The sequence below is a fragment of the Hyperolius riggenbachi genome, chromosome 4, assembly GCF_040937935.1.
Source record: "Hyperolius riggenbachi isolate aHypRig1 chromosome 4, aHypRig1.pri, whole genome shotgun sequence".
Classification (NCBI taxonomy): Eukaryota; Metazoa; Chordata; class Amphibia; order Anura; family Hyperoliidae; genus Hyperolius; species Hyperolius riggenbachi.
The window spans coordinates 228,997,575-229,013,501 of record NC_090649.1 but is presented as its reverse complement, the minus strand read 5'-3'; the positions used below and the strand labels follow the sequence as shown (position 1 = coordinate 229,013,501).

The following is a 15,927-nucleotide window of genomic DNA, read 5'->3' as shown; positions in this document are numbered from 1 at the left end:
GATTCACCATCAAACGCGCTTGACCTGAAATCCATAGAGATTCTATGGGGCGTTGCCAAGAGAAAGATGAGAGACATGAAACAGAACAATGCAAAAGAACTGAAGGCCGCTATTGAAGCACCCTTCCATAACACATCAGCATTGTCATAGGCTGAATGCATCCATGCCACGCCGCATTAAGGCAATCATTGATGCAAAATGGGCACAAACCAAGTACTGAGTACATATGCATGATTATATTTTTCAAAGGTCTGAAAAATCTTTGTTTCATTGATTTTATGTCATATTCTAACTTTCTGAGATTTTGATTTTAGGGTTTTCATAAACTGTTAGCCATAATCATCAAAATTATAACAAATGCTTGAAATATCTTGCTTAGCATGTAATCAGTCTATTTCATATATTAGTTTCACCCTTTTAAGTTGAATTACTGAAATAAACGAACTTTTGCACGATATTCAAATTTTGGGATTTTCGCCTGTATATTCTGTTGTTGTGTGCATAGCTTCACACAGATCCCTTGGTTTTCTCCTAAATCTCCAATATATAAATCCATGTACACATGCTAATCTTGCTAGATAAAACTCGGCTGAAGGGGCTGCTATGACCATCTCTGCAGGGAATCTAGCATGTGTACAGCAGCCACTTACCCCTCTTGCCCAGCGATCCACCTGGCGGATTGGGATTGGTTTAGCTGAGCGATGGCCAAGAGCGTTGTTATCCCCACCAATCCTGCCCACTTGTGATGTCACTCCTGCAACACTTCATAAACCCTCTTCCTGCCCTCTGCATAGGAATAGAACATATACATAGAGACATATACAGTCTTAGCCATGCAATGCCCCCCAAGGGATAAGGCCCCAATACCTGCTGTATAAATATGGTAAAATGATTATTACTACCAATTCTACCAAATGCTGCATGGCATTGAATACCATTATTTAACTTGTTGTCAACAAGTACCTCTAAGTCCCCATCTGTATCCCTTTCATTATGTATGGTGCTAGACCATTGGTATGACCAAAATGCATGACTTTACATTTTTCAACAAAGAATTTCATCTGGCATTTATGTGTCCATATAGTCATCCTATCCAGGTCCTTCTGAAATATGTCACTATCTTCCTGAGAGTTGATAATTCTGCACAATTTTGTATCTACAAAAATAGCAACATTACTTTCTACTTCATCTACTAGGTCATTAATAAATACATTGAAGAGTTCTGGACCTTGTACTGACCTTTGTGGGACCCCGCTGCTATCAGTCACCCATTTTGAATATGATCCATTGACCACAACTCTTTGCTTTCTGTCCAAAAACCAGATCTCTATCCATGCACACAGATTCTTCCCCAGTTCTTGCATTTTAAACTTTTGCACCAGACTGTTGTGGGTAACATTATGGGTATATTACATTGTGGGTATATTACATCTACAGCGTTCTCACTATTCACAGTAGTATTCACCACCTCATACAAACTGAGCATGTTAGTCAAACAAGACCTGTCCTCCTCAGTAAAACCATGTTGATGCTGAAAAATTAGATCATTCTCTGCTATGAAGTCTTGTATAGCATCTCTAAGGAGCCCCTCAAAAAAAGTGCACACAACTGATGTTAAAGTGTACCTGAGATAGCAAAAACTGAAGTATTTTTACTTAACTGGGGCTTCCTCCAGTCACATGTGGCCCGTTGGCTCCATCATCCCCCTCAGCCTCTCTGTTGTCCTAATGTCACCTCAAGTAATTGCCCCAGCCTCGGCCAGTTGTGCTCTTCTGAGCATGCGTGCCCCTGTTGCGCTTCCACTGCTGGGAACATTATGCTCCTGTGCAGACATACTGCAGACATACTGTGCAGAGGCAGAATGTTCCCGGCTGGAGCAGTGCAAAAGGGGGCATGCATGTGACTGGGCAGCCCATTTGCAGAGTACAGTGACTGGTGAAATTACCTGTGGTGACAATGGTATAAAGGAGCAGAGGATGGTCCATGGACCACATGGAGCTGGAAGAAGTCCCAGTTAAGTATAAATACTTACTTTACTTTAAATACATTTGTTATCTGTTTCCTTTAAGCTTACAGGTCTATAAATTCCCGGATCTGACTTTTGGTCCTTCTTAAATAATGGGAAAATGTTGACTGTATGCCAATCTATTGGAACTATGCCACATTTAATATTAAAATTGGAAGATTGGGACCCTTCCACCGCTGTAATTTGCAACAATGATGTTTCCCCTGTGAAGACAGAAGCAAAGCAAGCATTCAATAGCTCCACCCCACTTTGGTCATTTACCATGGAATTCCCTACCTCATCCTTTAGAAATTTAATACAGTCCACCTTTCTATTTTTTTTAAAGTTAATATAGTCTTAAAACTTCTTGGGATTTGATTTGATATCCCTAGCAATTTGATTTTCAGTTTCAATCTTTTCCAGCCTAATTTCTTTTTTACAACTTTTATTGCACTCCTTACAATTGCTTAATGCAGCCTTGGTCCCATTCTATTGTAATGCCTTGTAGGCATCTTTTTCTATTTCACACTTCAAAGGGGGAATGGCTTAAGATGGAAATGGGCTCAGAAAGAGGCAGGGGGTGACGTCTGAGTACACTGGGTACTCACAGTTGTTAGAGAGATATATTTAGTTTTTAAAGAGGCAGTGACCTATTTTAAGTTAAGGTCCACTTTGACTTCTAAAAGTTTACCCACCATCTTGCTACAGTTTATACAGAACTTTTTTTTTACAGATATATAACATATTATTATTGCTCAACGTATGCTGGGACTGTTTTTTATTTACAGGATGGTAATTTACTAGGCACAACTACAGCTTTGTGAAAGACTGATGCCATCTTCAGTGATTACACACTAATGTATGCTTGTCAAAATTTTAACTTGCTTTTGGAGCATATTATTTTAAAGTGAGGCTCTGGTCTTTAATTCACATGATATTTTTATTAAGAAATGAATTTTTATAGTTCAAACAGATAGATGTAATAGCATTACAGTATCGTGTTTTCTGTTTTCATATTTTAATTATCTGTGTTTTCATATTTATTATCAGGGTTATGATGATGGTTTTGGAGAGGATTATGATGAGCTAAGCTATGAAGATTATGACAACAGCTACACGACACAGCCTCAGAGGTATATTTTTTTCCATAAATAACAGTTAATAATTAATGAGAAATAATTTCACTAAGTGAAGCAAATATAAACAACTATAATATTGGTATGAACATTTTAAAGGTTGGATATGAATATTCTAAACTGGTGAAATGAAATGTAGACATTAACCTCCTTAGCGGTAACCCCGTGTGTGACACGGGGTAAGCCGCCGGAGGGTGCCGCTCAGGCCCTGCTGGGCCGATTTACTTAATTTTTTTTTTGCTAGACGCAGCTAGCACTTTGCTAGCTGCGCCAGCACCCCGATCGCCGCCGCCGCGCGCCCGATCGCCGCTATCCGGTGCGGCGCGCGCCCCCCCCCCCAGACCCCGAGCGCTGCCTGGCCAATCAGTGCCAGGCAGCGCCGAGGGGTGGATCGGGTCTCCCAATGATGTCCCGACGTCGCTGACGTCGGTGACGTCATTCCGCCCCGTCGCCATGGCGACGGGGGAAGCCCTCCAGGAAATCCCGTTCTTTGAACGGGATTTCCTGATCGCCTATCGCCGGAGGCGATCGGCGGGGCTGGGGGGATGCCGCTGAGCAGCGGCTATCATGTAGCGAGCCCTCGGCTCGCTACATGATTTAAAAAAAAAACAATTAAAAAAAAACTGCTGCGCTGCCCCCTGGCGGTATTTTTCATACCGCCAAGGGGGTTAAAGTATATCAGGATATAGTATAACTGGAAAAAAAAAAGATCCTCTTCATGTGGCAGACATTTACTCAGTCAGTGTTATGCTGAAGATGCTCTTAGCTAGCCTGCCATGCAATAATGCCTTAAAGCAAAATGTTATCATGCAACCATGCTTGCAGAAAAAGGGTTGGAGCACTGAATAAAGGCTGTTATACACTATGCAATTTTTACTTTACATCCGATTTGAGCGAGTGATCAGTTTTTATATTCTGTTCTGACATCAGAGCCGGTGCTACCATAGAGGCAAAGGGGGCAATAGCCCTAGGGCACCAGAGCCTGTGGGACCCACAAGGTGTTTCCCCCCCAACTTTACTGTTGCTCCTGGGGCCTCTACAGAGTCTTTTGCAGAGTAGTGTCTCACCTACACTGGCAGGAGCACTCCTCTTTCAGTCTGTGGCTCCTTACTCCCTGTCTTCATCTCCCAACTGACAGAGGAGTGCCAGCACAGGTGAGATGCTACTCTGCAAAAGATTCTGCAAGGGCCCAGGGAGCCCAGTTATCTTGGAAGGTGATCATGTGTGTGCGTGTGTGTGTGTGTGTGGGGGGGGGGTGTTCGGGGCAGTGTCAGCAGCCAGCTACAACCAAGGGCTCCTAATATCGCTTTGTGGTTGGCAGGGGGACGTCTGTTGGGGAGCCCCCTGGTTAATTTTGTTACCATTGTTACTAGAACCAGCTTTGTCAAACATCAGTCGGATTTAGAAGTTTCCTAGAATAGCTGATTTTTTTTTCCGATATTCTGATCGATTTCTGATCATTTTTCCCTTTGAATATGAGCAAAAAATGATCGAAAGGAAGTATTTTGATCGATATTTTCCAGCATGTCTGATTTGCCTCCGATCAGAAATATAGGCTTTTGAGTAGTAAGCCACTAGAAATTGAAATTGTAATGAAGGTTGATTAAGGCAGGTGTGAGCATGCGAGAGGAGGGGTTACTTGCCCAAAAGTCCGTCGGGCTTGTATGCGCATCAATCCACTCACACACGACCTATGGAATGCACTTCCTCCTTCAAGCCAGAAGGCGGAACTGCAGTAGTGAGTAGTGGAATGTGTCCCATAGGTCGCGTGCGAGTGGAGTGATACGCATAGGAGCCCAACGGACTTCTGGGTAAGTAACTCCTCAACTCCCATGCTCACACCTGCCTTAATCAACCTTCATTACAATTTCAGATTTGACTTGCTTTCTATTCGAAATCCCATCTCTGCCTCCAATTGAGAAAGGGATCAATTTTGGGTTTGGAATTGCTTAATGGCTGTTAGTCGGATGTATATATTTTTTGCCCGATCTGATCTTTTTCTTGATTGGACATAGAATCTGAAGTAAAATTGCATAGTGTGTATCAGCCTTAATATCTTAATATAAACATAATGTGATGAAGTGAAAACCACTTAAACCCTATTCTTAATTGAAACAATAAAATAAGAACTTTTATAGTTTTATGAAAAATAACTAGAGTCTAATAATGAACATGCTATGAAATCTATAGTATTATCAGTTCCAGTTTTTTGCCACTGTTATTTGGTTGAAGTATATGATGTAATGATGCAACTACATATCAAATTTAAGTGCCCCTGGCTCCTATTCAGTTCATTTTCTTGCAGAATTTTCTCCCATAATTGTTCATATTACATGAAAAAAACTCATAGCAGTTCACCGCCCGACTAATTTGGTGCAGGCTAAGCTGAATGATGGCTCACCCTGCTGCCGCTGAAATGTTGAGTGGCATTAATTACTTACTATCCCCCCTCCAAGTCATAGCAAGTCAGAGGGAGATGTAATTTGGGGTCTGGCTATTACACTTCTGCACAGCCTTAGCCATAATAACATTATGCAAGTACTTTTTAATAAGTCAAACAAAAGTCAAACAATTAAACTCCCCCACCAACACCAATATACACACACACACACACACGCACGCACGCACGCACGCACGCACGCACGCACGCACGCACGCACACACACACACACACACACACACACACACACACACACACACACACACACACACACACACACACACACACACACACACACACACACCCTTTCCCAATACAAGTTTAATACAACTAATACAACTGATGAAAATGGAAAGGAAGTATATTAAGTGCATATATGTTTTGGACAGCAGATGAACTGATTACCCCGGGAGAAATTTGATTAGGGAAGCAGAATACCATCTCTACAGGTAGATAATAAGCTGAAAGGAAAGAAAAAGGGTAAAGCTTCAAGAACAGCAAGTAAAATTCAGGGTGTTCAGATCAGTAATAGGACAAGAAGCCATTGGGTAAAGGAGCAGAGGGTCATGTACTTGGGTTTCAAGGGCATTTTGAATTTGTCTGTAGTTTGTCTGTAGTTGAGATGCTATCACAGATGTTCTTGCTCAACAGATAATAGTGGTAATATTAAGTGATGATTGCTGTAATCTGCTAATTACGATTACGCTAAATCTTGCATAAAACTTTGCAAATATGGCTGCACGTAATGATAATTTAGAGATTCTATTTATTTTTTGCATAATCCATTTGTAACTTGGGGTAATTTCACTCCGACTTTAATGATTAATAGCAAAGCACCCAAACATGCTACATTCACAAAACAATTGCTAGGCATGTAATGATAAGGTATGTAACTGTGAAATTACGGATCCTGATTATGTTTTTTTTTTTTTTTGTATAATGATTTTGCACCATAATTACAAATTACAATGCCAAATTATGATTATGTAAAATGTGTGTTTATCACTAATAACATATAAATCCTCTCTATCTACCTTAACACATTCTGCACTACATCATCTTCCTCTTCTTAGGTGCTTGCTCCATTTTCCAAACCTCTGTATTTTATGTAGCACAGAATTTTTCCTTTTCTTTACATGATTGCTTATAAAATAAGTGTAATAATAGGTATGTCATATCCAGACATGAATGCTTCAATTATGTCTTTTGTATTTCTTTCAATTCGTGAATGTTGAATGTCATTGGCTTTTATCTTTACTGTGATCTATGTAAGTATCAGCTACACACTAAGGCAATGATTGATTAACTTAAATAATTAATAATAAAGTACATGTATGAATCACAATGTAAAATGGAAATGTTGTATGTCTCAACTCCTCAGTGCAATGCTCATCAAAAGCATAGTTACTTAACACTAGAGATGGCCCGAACGGTTTGCCGGCGAACGGTTCCCGGCGAACTTCCGGGGTTCGCGTCCGCGGAGAACTGCAAACTTTTCCGGAAGTTCGGTTTGCCCCCATAGTGCATCATGAGGGTCAACTTTGACCCTCTACATCACAGTCAGCAGGCACATTGTACCCAATTAGGCTACACTCCCTCCTGGAGCCCCCCCCCCCCTTTATAAAAGGCAGGCAGCGTCAGGCTTTTCACTCACTCGTGTGCCTGCAGTAATTAGTGAAGGGATAGCTGCTGCAGACTCTCATAGGGAAAGCTTAGTTAGGCTCTTGTAGGCTTGTTAGCTTGCTCCTTTCTCATTCTTATTGCTAAAAAAGCACAGCAGCTCTTTTGAGAGCTAATCTTGTTCTTGTGATACATTTTTTTCTGTGTGTCCCACTGACACTTGTGTTGCATAGACAGCCTTACTAATTCCTACTGTGTGTGCCACTGCCAGGCCCAACACATTCAGTGACTACTACCTGTGTGTGTGACAGGTGCACATTGTAATACCCACTGCATATACCTACATGTTGTTCACTGTGTACCCACCCACCTACGTGAGTGCACGCAGTGTCAATGTGTCTGTCCGGTACCTATCTGTGTGTGACAGGTGCACATTGTAATACCCCCTGCATATACCCACCTGTTGTTCACTGTGCACCTACTCACCTACGTGAGTGCACGCAGTGCCACTGTGCTTGTCTGGTACCTGTCTGTGTGTGACAGGTGCACATTGTAATACCCACTGTGATTTGGTGTGGCCCTGGACCAAAGTACAGTGCTTAAGAAGGCACGTCCCATCAACTCCCAAGATTGTCAGGACGTGGTTGACTATTTAACACAGAACATCTAATTTTCCGCAGCCACCAGCGCTACTCCAAGTACCACATCCGCTGCATTTGACAGTTCGCAGGAGTTATTTGGTGGGGAAATCACTGATGCACAGCCATTATTTATACAACCAGATGAAGGTGCTAAGCAAGTTACACCACCTCATATGTCTGAGTTAGGCAACACTATGGACGTAATGTGTGCGGAGGGGGATGATGAAGTACCTGCTGTTGGTGCAGTTTTGGAGGTGTCTGAGGCAAGCGAAGCTGGGCAGGATGATTATGATGATGACGATGATATGGATCCCACGTATGTTCCCAATAGAGGAGATGAACAGGGGGGACAGTGCAGAGGGGGAGTCAGAGAGGAGTAGGAGGAGACAAGTTCCTGAAAGAAGCAGGGGGAGCTCGTCATCAGAAACAGCTGGTGGCAGTGTCCGGCGCCATGTATCACCACCTATGTACAGCCAGACAACATGCCCTTCAACGTCAGCTGCTGATGCCTCCATAGTGCCATCACCCCATGGGGGCTCAGCGGTTTGGATATTTTTAAATGTGTCTGCCTCAGATTGGAGCAATGCCATCTGTTCTCTCTGCCTCCAAAAATTGAGCCTTGGAAAGGCCAACACCCACGTAGGGACAAGTGCCTTACGAAGGCATATGGAGAAATGGCACAAACTGTAACAGGAAGAGCACCTGAGCAAAAGCAGCACACAAAAGAAAAGCCACACTCCTTCTACTCTTCCTCCTTCAGGTGCATCATCTTCAGCCGCTTTCTCCCTTGCACCTTCACAGCCAACCTCCTCCACTCCACCTCTAACCTTGAGCGGTTCCTGCTCCTCTGCCCACAGCAGCCAGGTGTCTGTGAAGGAAATCTTTGAGTGGAAGAAGCCAATTTCTGTCAGTCACCCCCTTGCCCAGCGTCTGACAGCTGGCTTGGCGGAACTGTTAGCTTGCCAGCTGTTACCATACCAGCTGGTGGACTCTGAGGCCTTCCGTAAATTTGTGGCCATTGGGACACCGCAGTGGAAGATGCCAGGCCGCAATTGTTTCTCTAAAAATGCGATGCCCAAACTGAACCGTGAAGTTAAGAGGCAAGTGGTGTCACCTCTGGCACACAGCGTTTGGTCAAGGGTCCTGGTCTGCCAAGCAGGGTCAGGGCAGGTACATTACTTACACAGCCCATTGGGTCAACCTGGTGACCGATGGTAAGCAGGGAGTACGTTGCTGTGCAGCGGACCAACTTGTGACACCTCCACGGCTTGCAGGCCGGCCTCCTGCCACCTCCTCTTCTCCTGCTACATCCTCTTCGCTGTCATCATCCTCCTCCTCCTTGGCTAAGTGGCAGTTCAACTCTACTGGTGCTGCGATCTCCTCTCCAGCTACATAGCCCCAGCTCCCCAGGGCCTATGCTGTATGCCAGGTACGACGGTATCACGCCATCTTAGACATGTCTTGCCTCAAAGCGGAGAGTCACACTGGACCAGCTCTCCTGGCTGATCTTAACAAACAGGTGGATCAGTGGCTGACCCCGCATCAGCTGGAGATCAGCAACGTGGTGTGTGACAACGGCAGCAATCTCATTGCTGCGTTGAATTTGGGAAAGCTGACACATGTACCCTGCATGGCACATGTGCTGAATGTAGTCATTCAAAGATTTGTGTCAAAGTACCAAGGCTTAGAGGACGTCCTGAAGCAGGTCAGGAAGTTGGGTGGGCATTTCAGGCGGTCTTTCATGGCCATGGCACACTTTGCCGAGATTCAGTGGAGAAACAAGTTGCCGATAAGATGCCTCATTTGCGATAGCCCGACTTGCTGGAATTCGACCCTTCTTATGTTCTCTCGCCTGCTAGGACAGGAGAAAGCCGTCACCCAGTACCTCTACAATTTTAGTAGAAGGAAACAATCTGGGGAGATGGGGATCTTCTGGCCCAACAACTGGACACTGATGCGAAATGCATGCAGGCTCATGCGGCCGTTTGAGGAGGTGACCAACCTGGTGAGTCGCAGTGAAGGCACCATCAGTGACTTGATCCCGTACGCTTACTTCCTGGAACGTGCCATGCGTAAAGTGGTGTATCAAACTGTGGAGGAGCGTGAAGAGGTACAGTTACGGAAGGAACAGTTGTGGGAGAAATTTTCAGCAGAACCAGATGTTTCCTCAACACCTGCGGCAGCACAGAGGGGGGGGGGGAGGAAGAGTCGTGTAGGGAAGAGGAGTCAGACTTTGATGATGAGGAAGGTGTTTCTTTGGAGGAGGAGGAGGCGGCCACAGAAGAACAACAGCAGCAGGCGTCGCAGGGGGCTTGTGCTGCTCGACATTCCCGTGGTATTGTTCATGGCTGGGGGGAGGAGGAGGACTTACCTGACGTCACTGAGGAAGAGCAAGAGGATATGGATAGTACGTCTGCATCGAACTTTGTACAGATGGCGTTTTTCATGCTGTCCAGCCTGTTGAAGGACCCCTGTATTAAAAAACTCAAGGAGAATGAGCTGTACTGGGTGGCCATGTTACTAGACCTAGGCACAAAGTGGCGGACATGTTACCAACTCACCAGAAGGTAGAAAGGATGCAGCACTTGCAGAACATGCTTTACAGTGCATTTAAGGGTGATGTCACAGCACAACGGAATAAAGGTACCACTGCCAGTAATCCTTCTCCCATGTCCACGCAGGCAAGGACAGGACGCTCCAGCGATCTCATGGTGATGTCGGACATGCGGACATTCTTTAGTCCATCGCCTCGCCTTAGCGCTTCTGGATCCACCCTCCACCAACGCCTGGACCGGCAGGTAGCCGACTACCTGGCCTTAAGTGTGGATGTAGACACTATGAGCACCCTTGGACTACTGGGTGCCCAGGCTTGACCTGTGGCCAGAGCTGTCCCAATTTGCCATCCAACTTCTGTCTTGCCCTGCCTCAAGTGTCCTATCAGAATGGACCTTCAGCGCAGGTGGAGGCATTGTCACTGAGAAGAGAAGTTGCCTAAGTCACAAAAGTGTTCAGTACCTGACCTTTATCAAAATGAATGAGGCATGGATCCCGGAGGCCTACTGCCCGCCCCAGTCCCCACACAGCATCTCTGTCTGCACACCGTGTGACTGCCTGCCCCAAGACTAAGTCGCTCCCCACACAGCACCTCTGCCCGCAGGCCGCTTGACTGCCTTCTCCACCACCACCAACAGGGTCCAGAACTCCAGGTGGATTCCTGAATTTTTAAGGCCACTGCTAGCAGCGGCCGCTATAGTAATTTTGCTGGTGCGTGTACATGCCTGCCTAATTTTTCTGGCTGCACTGCAGCTGCAACAACAAAACAAAAGGCATGTACATGTGCCAATTCCCCTTCATGATCATTACCTTGCCGCGGTGAAAAGGGTTGCATATCACAATGAAGCAATGACCACCGGCTATATGGGTGTCTCGGGGGGGGGCACACCCAAGATAATAAGGTCATTGCTTCATTGTGGACAGACCAAATTTGATCAGCTGGACAGTCACTGTTCTGTCATTCAGCTACCTCAGCCCGGCAACCATAGGGGCTTGAAAACCGCCATGGCCTGCACTCTGGCCATGGTGCGCACCAGTCCAGCACGGCCGTCACTACAGAAAAAGCTGTTTGCGGTGCATTACACAGTGAGTTTGGTGTGTCAGTGTGAAGCAGTACTCTAATTACACTGCCTGATTGATTTATACACATGCAAGATGTTTTAAAGCACTGGGCTTGAAAACCACCATGGCCTGTACTTTGGCCATGGTGCACACCAGTCCAGCATGGCCATCACTACGCAAACAGCTGTCTGCGGTGCGTTACACAGTGAGTTTGATGTGTCAGTGTGAAGCAGTACTCTAATTACACTCCCTGATTGATGTATACACATGCAAGATGTTATAAAGCACTTTAGGCCTGCAATTTAGCATTCAATGTGATTTCGGCCCTTAAAGCGCTGCTTTGCGTCAAATCCAGATTTTTCCCCAGGACTTTTGACATCTATCCCACTCCGCCATGCCCCCCTCCAGGTGTTAGACCCCTTGAAACATCTTTTCCATCACTTTGTAGCCAGAATAAGTGTTTCTAGTTTTCAAAGTTCGCCTCCCCATTGAAGTCTATTGCGGATCGCGAAAGTTCACGCGAACTGAACTTTTGCGGAAGTTCGCGAACCCAGTTCACAAACCGAAAATCGGAGGTTCGGGCCATCTCTACTTAACACAAGTGAACTCAATACTTATGAATATGTACAACATGTTCTTTTGTTTTTCTATTCTGCTATTCAGCAAAATCTTGAAACATAGCTTTAATAACAATCTGTGAATCACCAGGGAATAAATATATTGAACATTTTGCTTTTGTGATAGAATCACTATACTACTAAATGAACCTCAGGTTTCTGGCTTTAGAAGCTTATGTCATCAGACAAACAGAAGTGATCGATCGTTAAGACTTTTGACTGAGGAAGATAAATAGTGCTGATGCTGCTAGGTTATGTACATGGTGTTTCATTGTACTAAGTCACCTCTAAACCAGCATCCCCGAAGACTGATACAGGTTAATAAAAGCTGTATTTGACAAATATGAGAGTCTGACTATATGCTTAATTAGCCGCTTCTGTGCATCACAGCTAAAGCAGAATTTAATGATCTTGCAAGTGACCTGTATGGTAATAGTTTATGTTTTAGTAAGACCAATATTTGAACTGCTATATCAACAAAAGTAGCTTGCAAATGCATGCAGTTTTGTATTATTATCTTTTATTAATGAGCTCAAAGGCCATGGAAACCACACTGGCCCTTATTCAATTCAGTTTTTCTCCTACGTTTTCTCCTAGGTAATAATTTTTCAGCTTCTGTTTTAAATAACTTTTTAGCATTCTCTCAAAATTATTCTGAGTAATTTTTTTGCTTGCTGGTGGCTTAAAATGCATTTTATCGATAAAGTGTGAATATATCACCAAGGAGATAACTTATGAGAAAAAAAATAATAATTGCATATAGGCCACTGACTATAGAAGCAAACATTGGAGATATGCAACACACAGTGACCAATAACAAATATTTACAGTAGTGTAGAGATAATAATACAATATTAATTCTGACTTGTTATTTATACAGTTTACTTTCTGACTCATGTAATAGTATGTATAGTAAAATTTTACCTTCGTAAAATAAGAAGAGTGTGTAAGTTTCAGCAACATCATTAATGCCTCACTTAGTATATTGAGTGGACAGAAAAGATAATGTCCGCAACACTAGGCAATATATATTGTAAATGAGTGTGCTAGGGCCAAAAACGATAAATGTTAAGAAAAGAAAAAGAAGACCCAGAACAACAGCACCACTCAAGAATAAGCAAAAATTTATTGGTACATAATTACAATGTTTATATAGGACATTTATTGAATATTCAAATGAATAAAAACACTAAAAACAGGCCACATTTTCCCATACTAAACAGCTGCAAACAATCCTGCCAAATGAATGACCTATACACTGAATTGAATACATATATATGTGTGTGTATGTTTCTATATGTGTGTGTCTATAAACCACTAAATCACATATGTGTATAGGTCAGGTCTAGATGAAAAAATATTGAATGAATAAATATACCTTGGTGGGCATCAATAAGAGCCCAACAATGGTTGAACCCGGGTTCAGTAAAGTGCAGAAGTGAAAAATATAAATATAAATATACATACAAGATACATCACATAGGACCATATACTAAAAAGTGCAATGCAAAACACAAGTGAAAATAGCACAGGCTGCAAATCAATGAACAATGCATATATCTCGGAGCAGCCTATATCTGAAGTGCATAAGAGGTAGTGCGCAAAGAATATACTTAGCCCAGGGAGCAATGGAGGATAGACCAGGCAGTGCGGCTGAAGATGGGAAAAGGGTCCCCTCAAAACATTCCCAGCAGCTCCGCGGGCGTTACCCCGCTTTGAAAGGAGGAGAGGACCTGTCCTCCTTTCAAAGCGGGGTAACGCCCGCGGAGCTGCTGGGAATGTTTTGAGGGGACCCTTTTCCCATCTTCAGCCGCACTGCCTGGTCTATCCTCCATTGCTCCCTGGGCTAAGTATCTTCTTTGCGCACTACCTCTTATGCACTTCAGATATAGGCTGCTCCGAGATATATGCATTGTTCATTGATTTGCAGCCTTTGCTATTTTCACTTGTGTTTTGCATTGCACTTTTTAGTATATGGTCCTATGTGATGTATCTTGTATGTATATTTATATTTATATTTTTCACTTCTGCACTTTACTGAACCCAGGTTCAACCATTGTTGGGCTCTTATTGATGCCCACCAAGGTATATTTATTCATTCAATATTTTTTCATCTAGACCTGACCTATACACATATGTGATTTAGTGGTTTATAGACACACACATATAGAAACATACACACACATATATATGTATTCAATTCAGTGTATAGGTCATTCATTTGGCAGGATTGTTTGCAGCTGTTTAGTATGGGAAAATGTGGCCTGTTTTTAGTGTTTTTATTCATTTGAATATTCAATAAATGTCCTATATAAACATTGTAATTATGTACCAATAAATTTTTGCTTATTCTTGAGTGGTGCTGTTGTTCTGGGTCTTCTTTTTCTTTTCTTAACTAGTATATTGAGTGGGCTATGCAAATTATTCCTCATTTCCCTTGTAATCTAAGTATCTTTGAACTTTTGGTCTGACTCTTTAACCAGCGAGTAACCTGTCAATTAAATAAGCTATCTCAGCTGGTCAATAGTAAGGTTATTATACGTTAATATGCTATATAGGCTTAGTATCAGTAATTATGGATTTATAGTTGGCAGTGGCGTACCTAGGGCATTTGACACCCGGTGCTAGGTATTGAAAGACACCCCCCACCCATGGTACACCACCTGCGGCGCGCCGCGGCGAAAAAATGGGCGTGGCTATGACCGGATGGGGCGGAGATAATTTAAAAGTGCACCCAAGTTTTAGTCAACCTTTCTCCAGAAAATTCCCATCATTGCGCAGCTTTTTTCCAGAAAATACACAAAATGTCAGAAGCTTTCAACATAAAATACACGTAATGCGAGAACATTTCACCAGACATTACACGTTATGTGAGCAGATTTCACAAGAAAATACATTCAATCATGTCGGCAGATTTGACCAGAAAAAAAATCATTCAATCTTGCGGTAGATTTGACCAGAACATACACAATGTCAGAACCAGATTTCACCACAAAATACACAATATCGGTAGTTAAACTGACCAGAAAATACACAATGACGGTAGTTAAACTGACCACAAAATACACAATGACGGTAGTTAAACTGACCACAAAATACACAATGACGGTAGTTAAACTAACCACAAAATACACAATGACGGTAGTTAAACTGACCACAAACTACACAATGTCGGCAGTTAATCTGACCACAAAATACACAATGTCGCTAGCAGATCTGACCACAAAATACACAATATCGGTAGCAGATTTGAGTGTTGGCAAGCTGATAGCCTGGTGGGTAGGTGGTGAAGGGTGAGCAGCCCGATTGCCTAGTGGGTAGGTGGGCAGCCTGCTGGGTAGCAGTGGTGGGTAGGGGGGCAGCAGTGGTGGGTAGGTGGGCAGCCTGCTGGGTAGCCTGGTGGGTAGGTGGGCAGCCTGCTGGGTAGCCTGGTGGGTAGGTGGGCAGCAGTGGTGGGTAGCATGGTGGGTAGCCTGGTGGGTAGGGGGGCAGCAGTGGTGGGTAGGTGGCCAGCCTGCTGGGTAGCCTGGTGGGTAGGTGGGCAGCCTGCTGGGTAGCAGTGGTGGGTAGGTGGGCAGCCTGCTGGGTAGCCTGGTGGGTAGGTGGGCAGCAGTGGTGGGTAAGTGGGCAGCAGTGGTGGGTAGGTGGGTAGCAGTAGTGCGTAGGTGGGCAGCAGTGGTGCGTAGCCTTGTGGGTAGGTGGGCAGCCTGCTGGGTAGCCTGGTGGGTAGGTGGGCAGCAGTGGTGGGTAGCAGTGGTGGGTAGGAGGGCAGCAGTGGTGGGTAGGTGGGCAGCAGTGGTGGGTAGCCTGCTGGGTAGCCTGGTGGGTAGGTGGGCAGCAGTGGTGGGTAGGT

At 44.0% G+C, this 15,927-nt stretch overlaps 1 protein-coding gene across 4 annotated transcripts in view; it reads left to right on the top strand.

Moving 5' to 3' along the window:
* KHDRBS2 (KH RNA binding domain containing, signal transduction associated 2) overlaps window positions 1–15,927 on the top strand; it is a 588,641-nt gene that overhangs the window by 354,784 nt on the left and 217,930 nt on the right. For all 4 annotated transcript variants that reach the window (XR_011031441.1, XR_011031439.1, XR_011031440.1 and 1 more), the window contains one exon: window positions 3,056–3,138. Coding sequence is in view for 1 of the 4 variants with exons in the window: in XM_068281437.1 (XP_068137538.1) it covers window positions 3,056–3,138 (83 nt within the window). In the remaining 3 variants the exon portion in view is untranslated. The remainder of the gene's footprint in view (window positions 1–3,055; window positions 3,139–15,927) is intronic.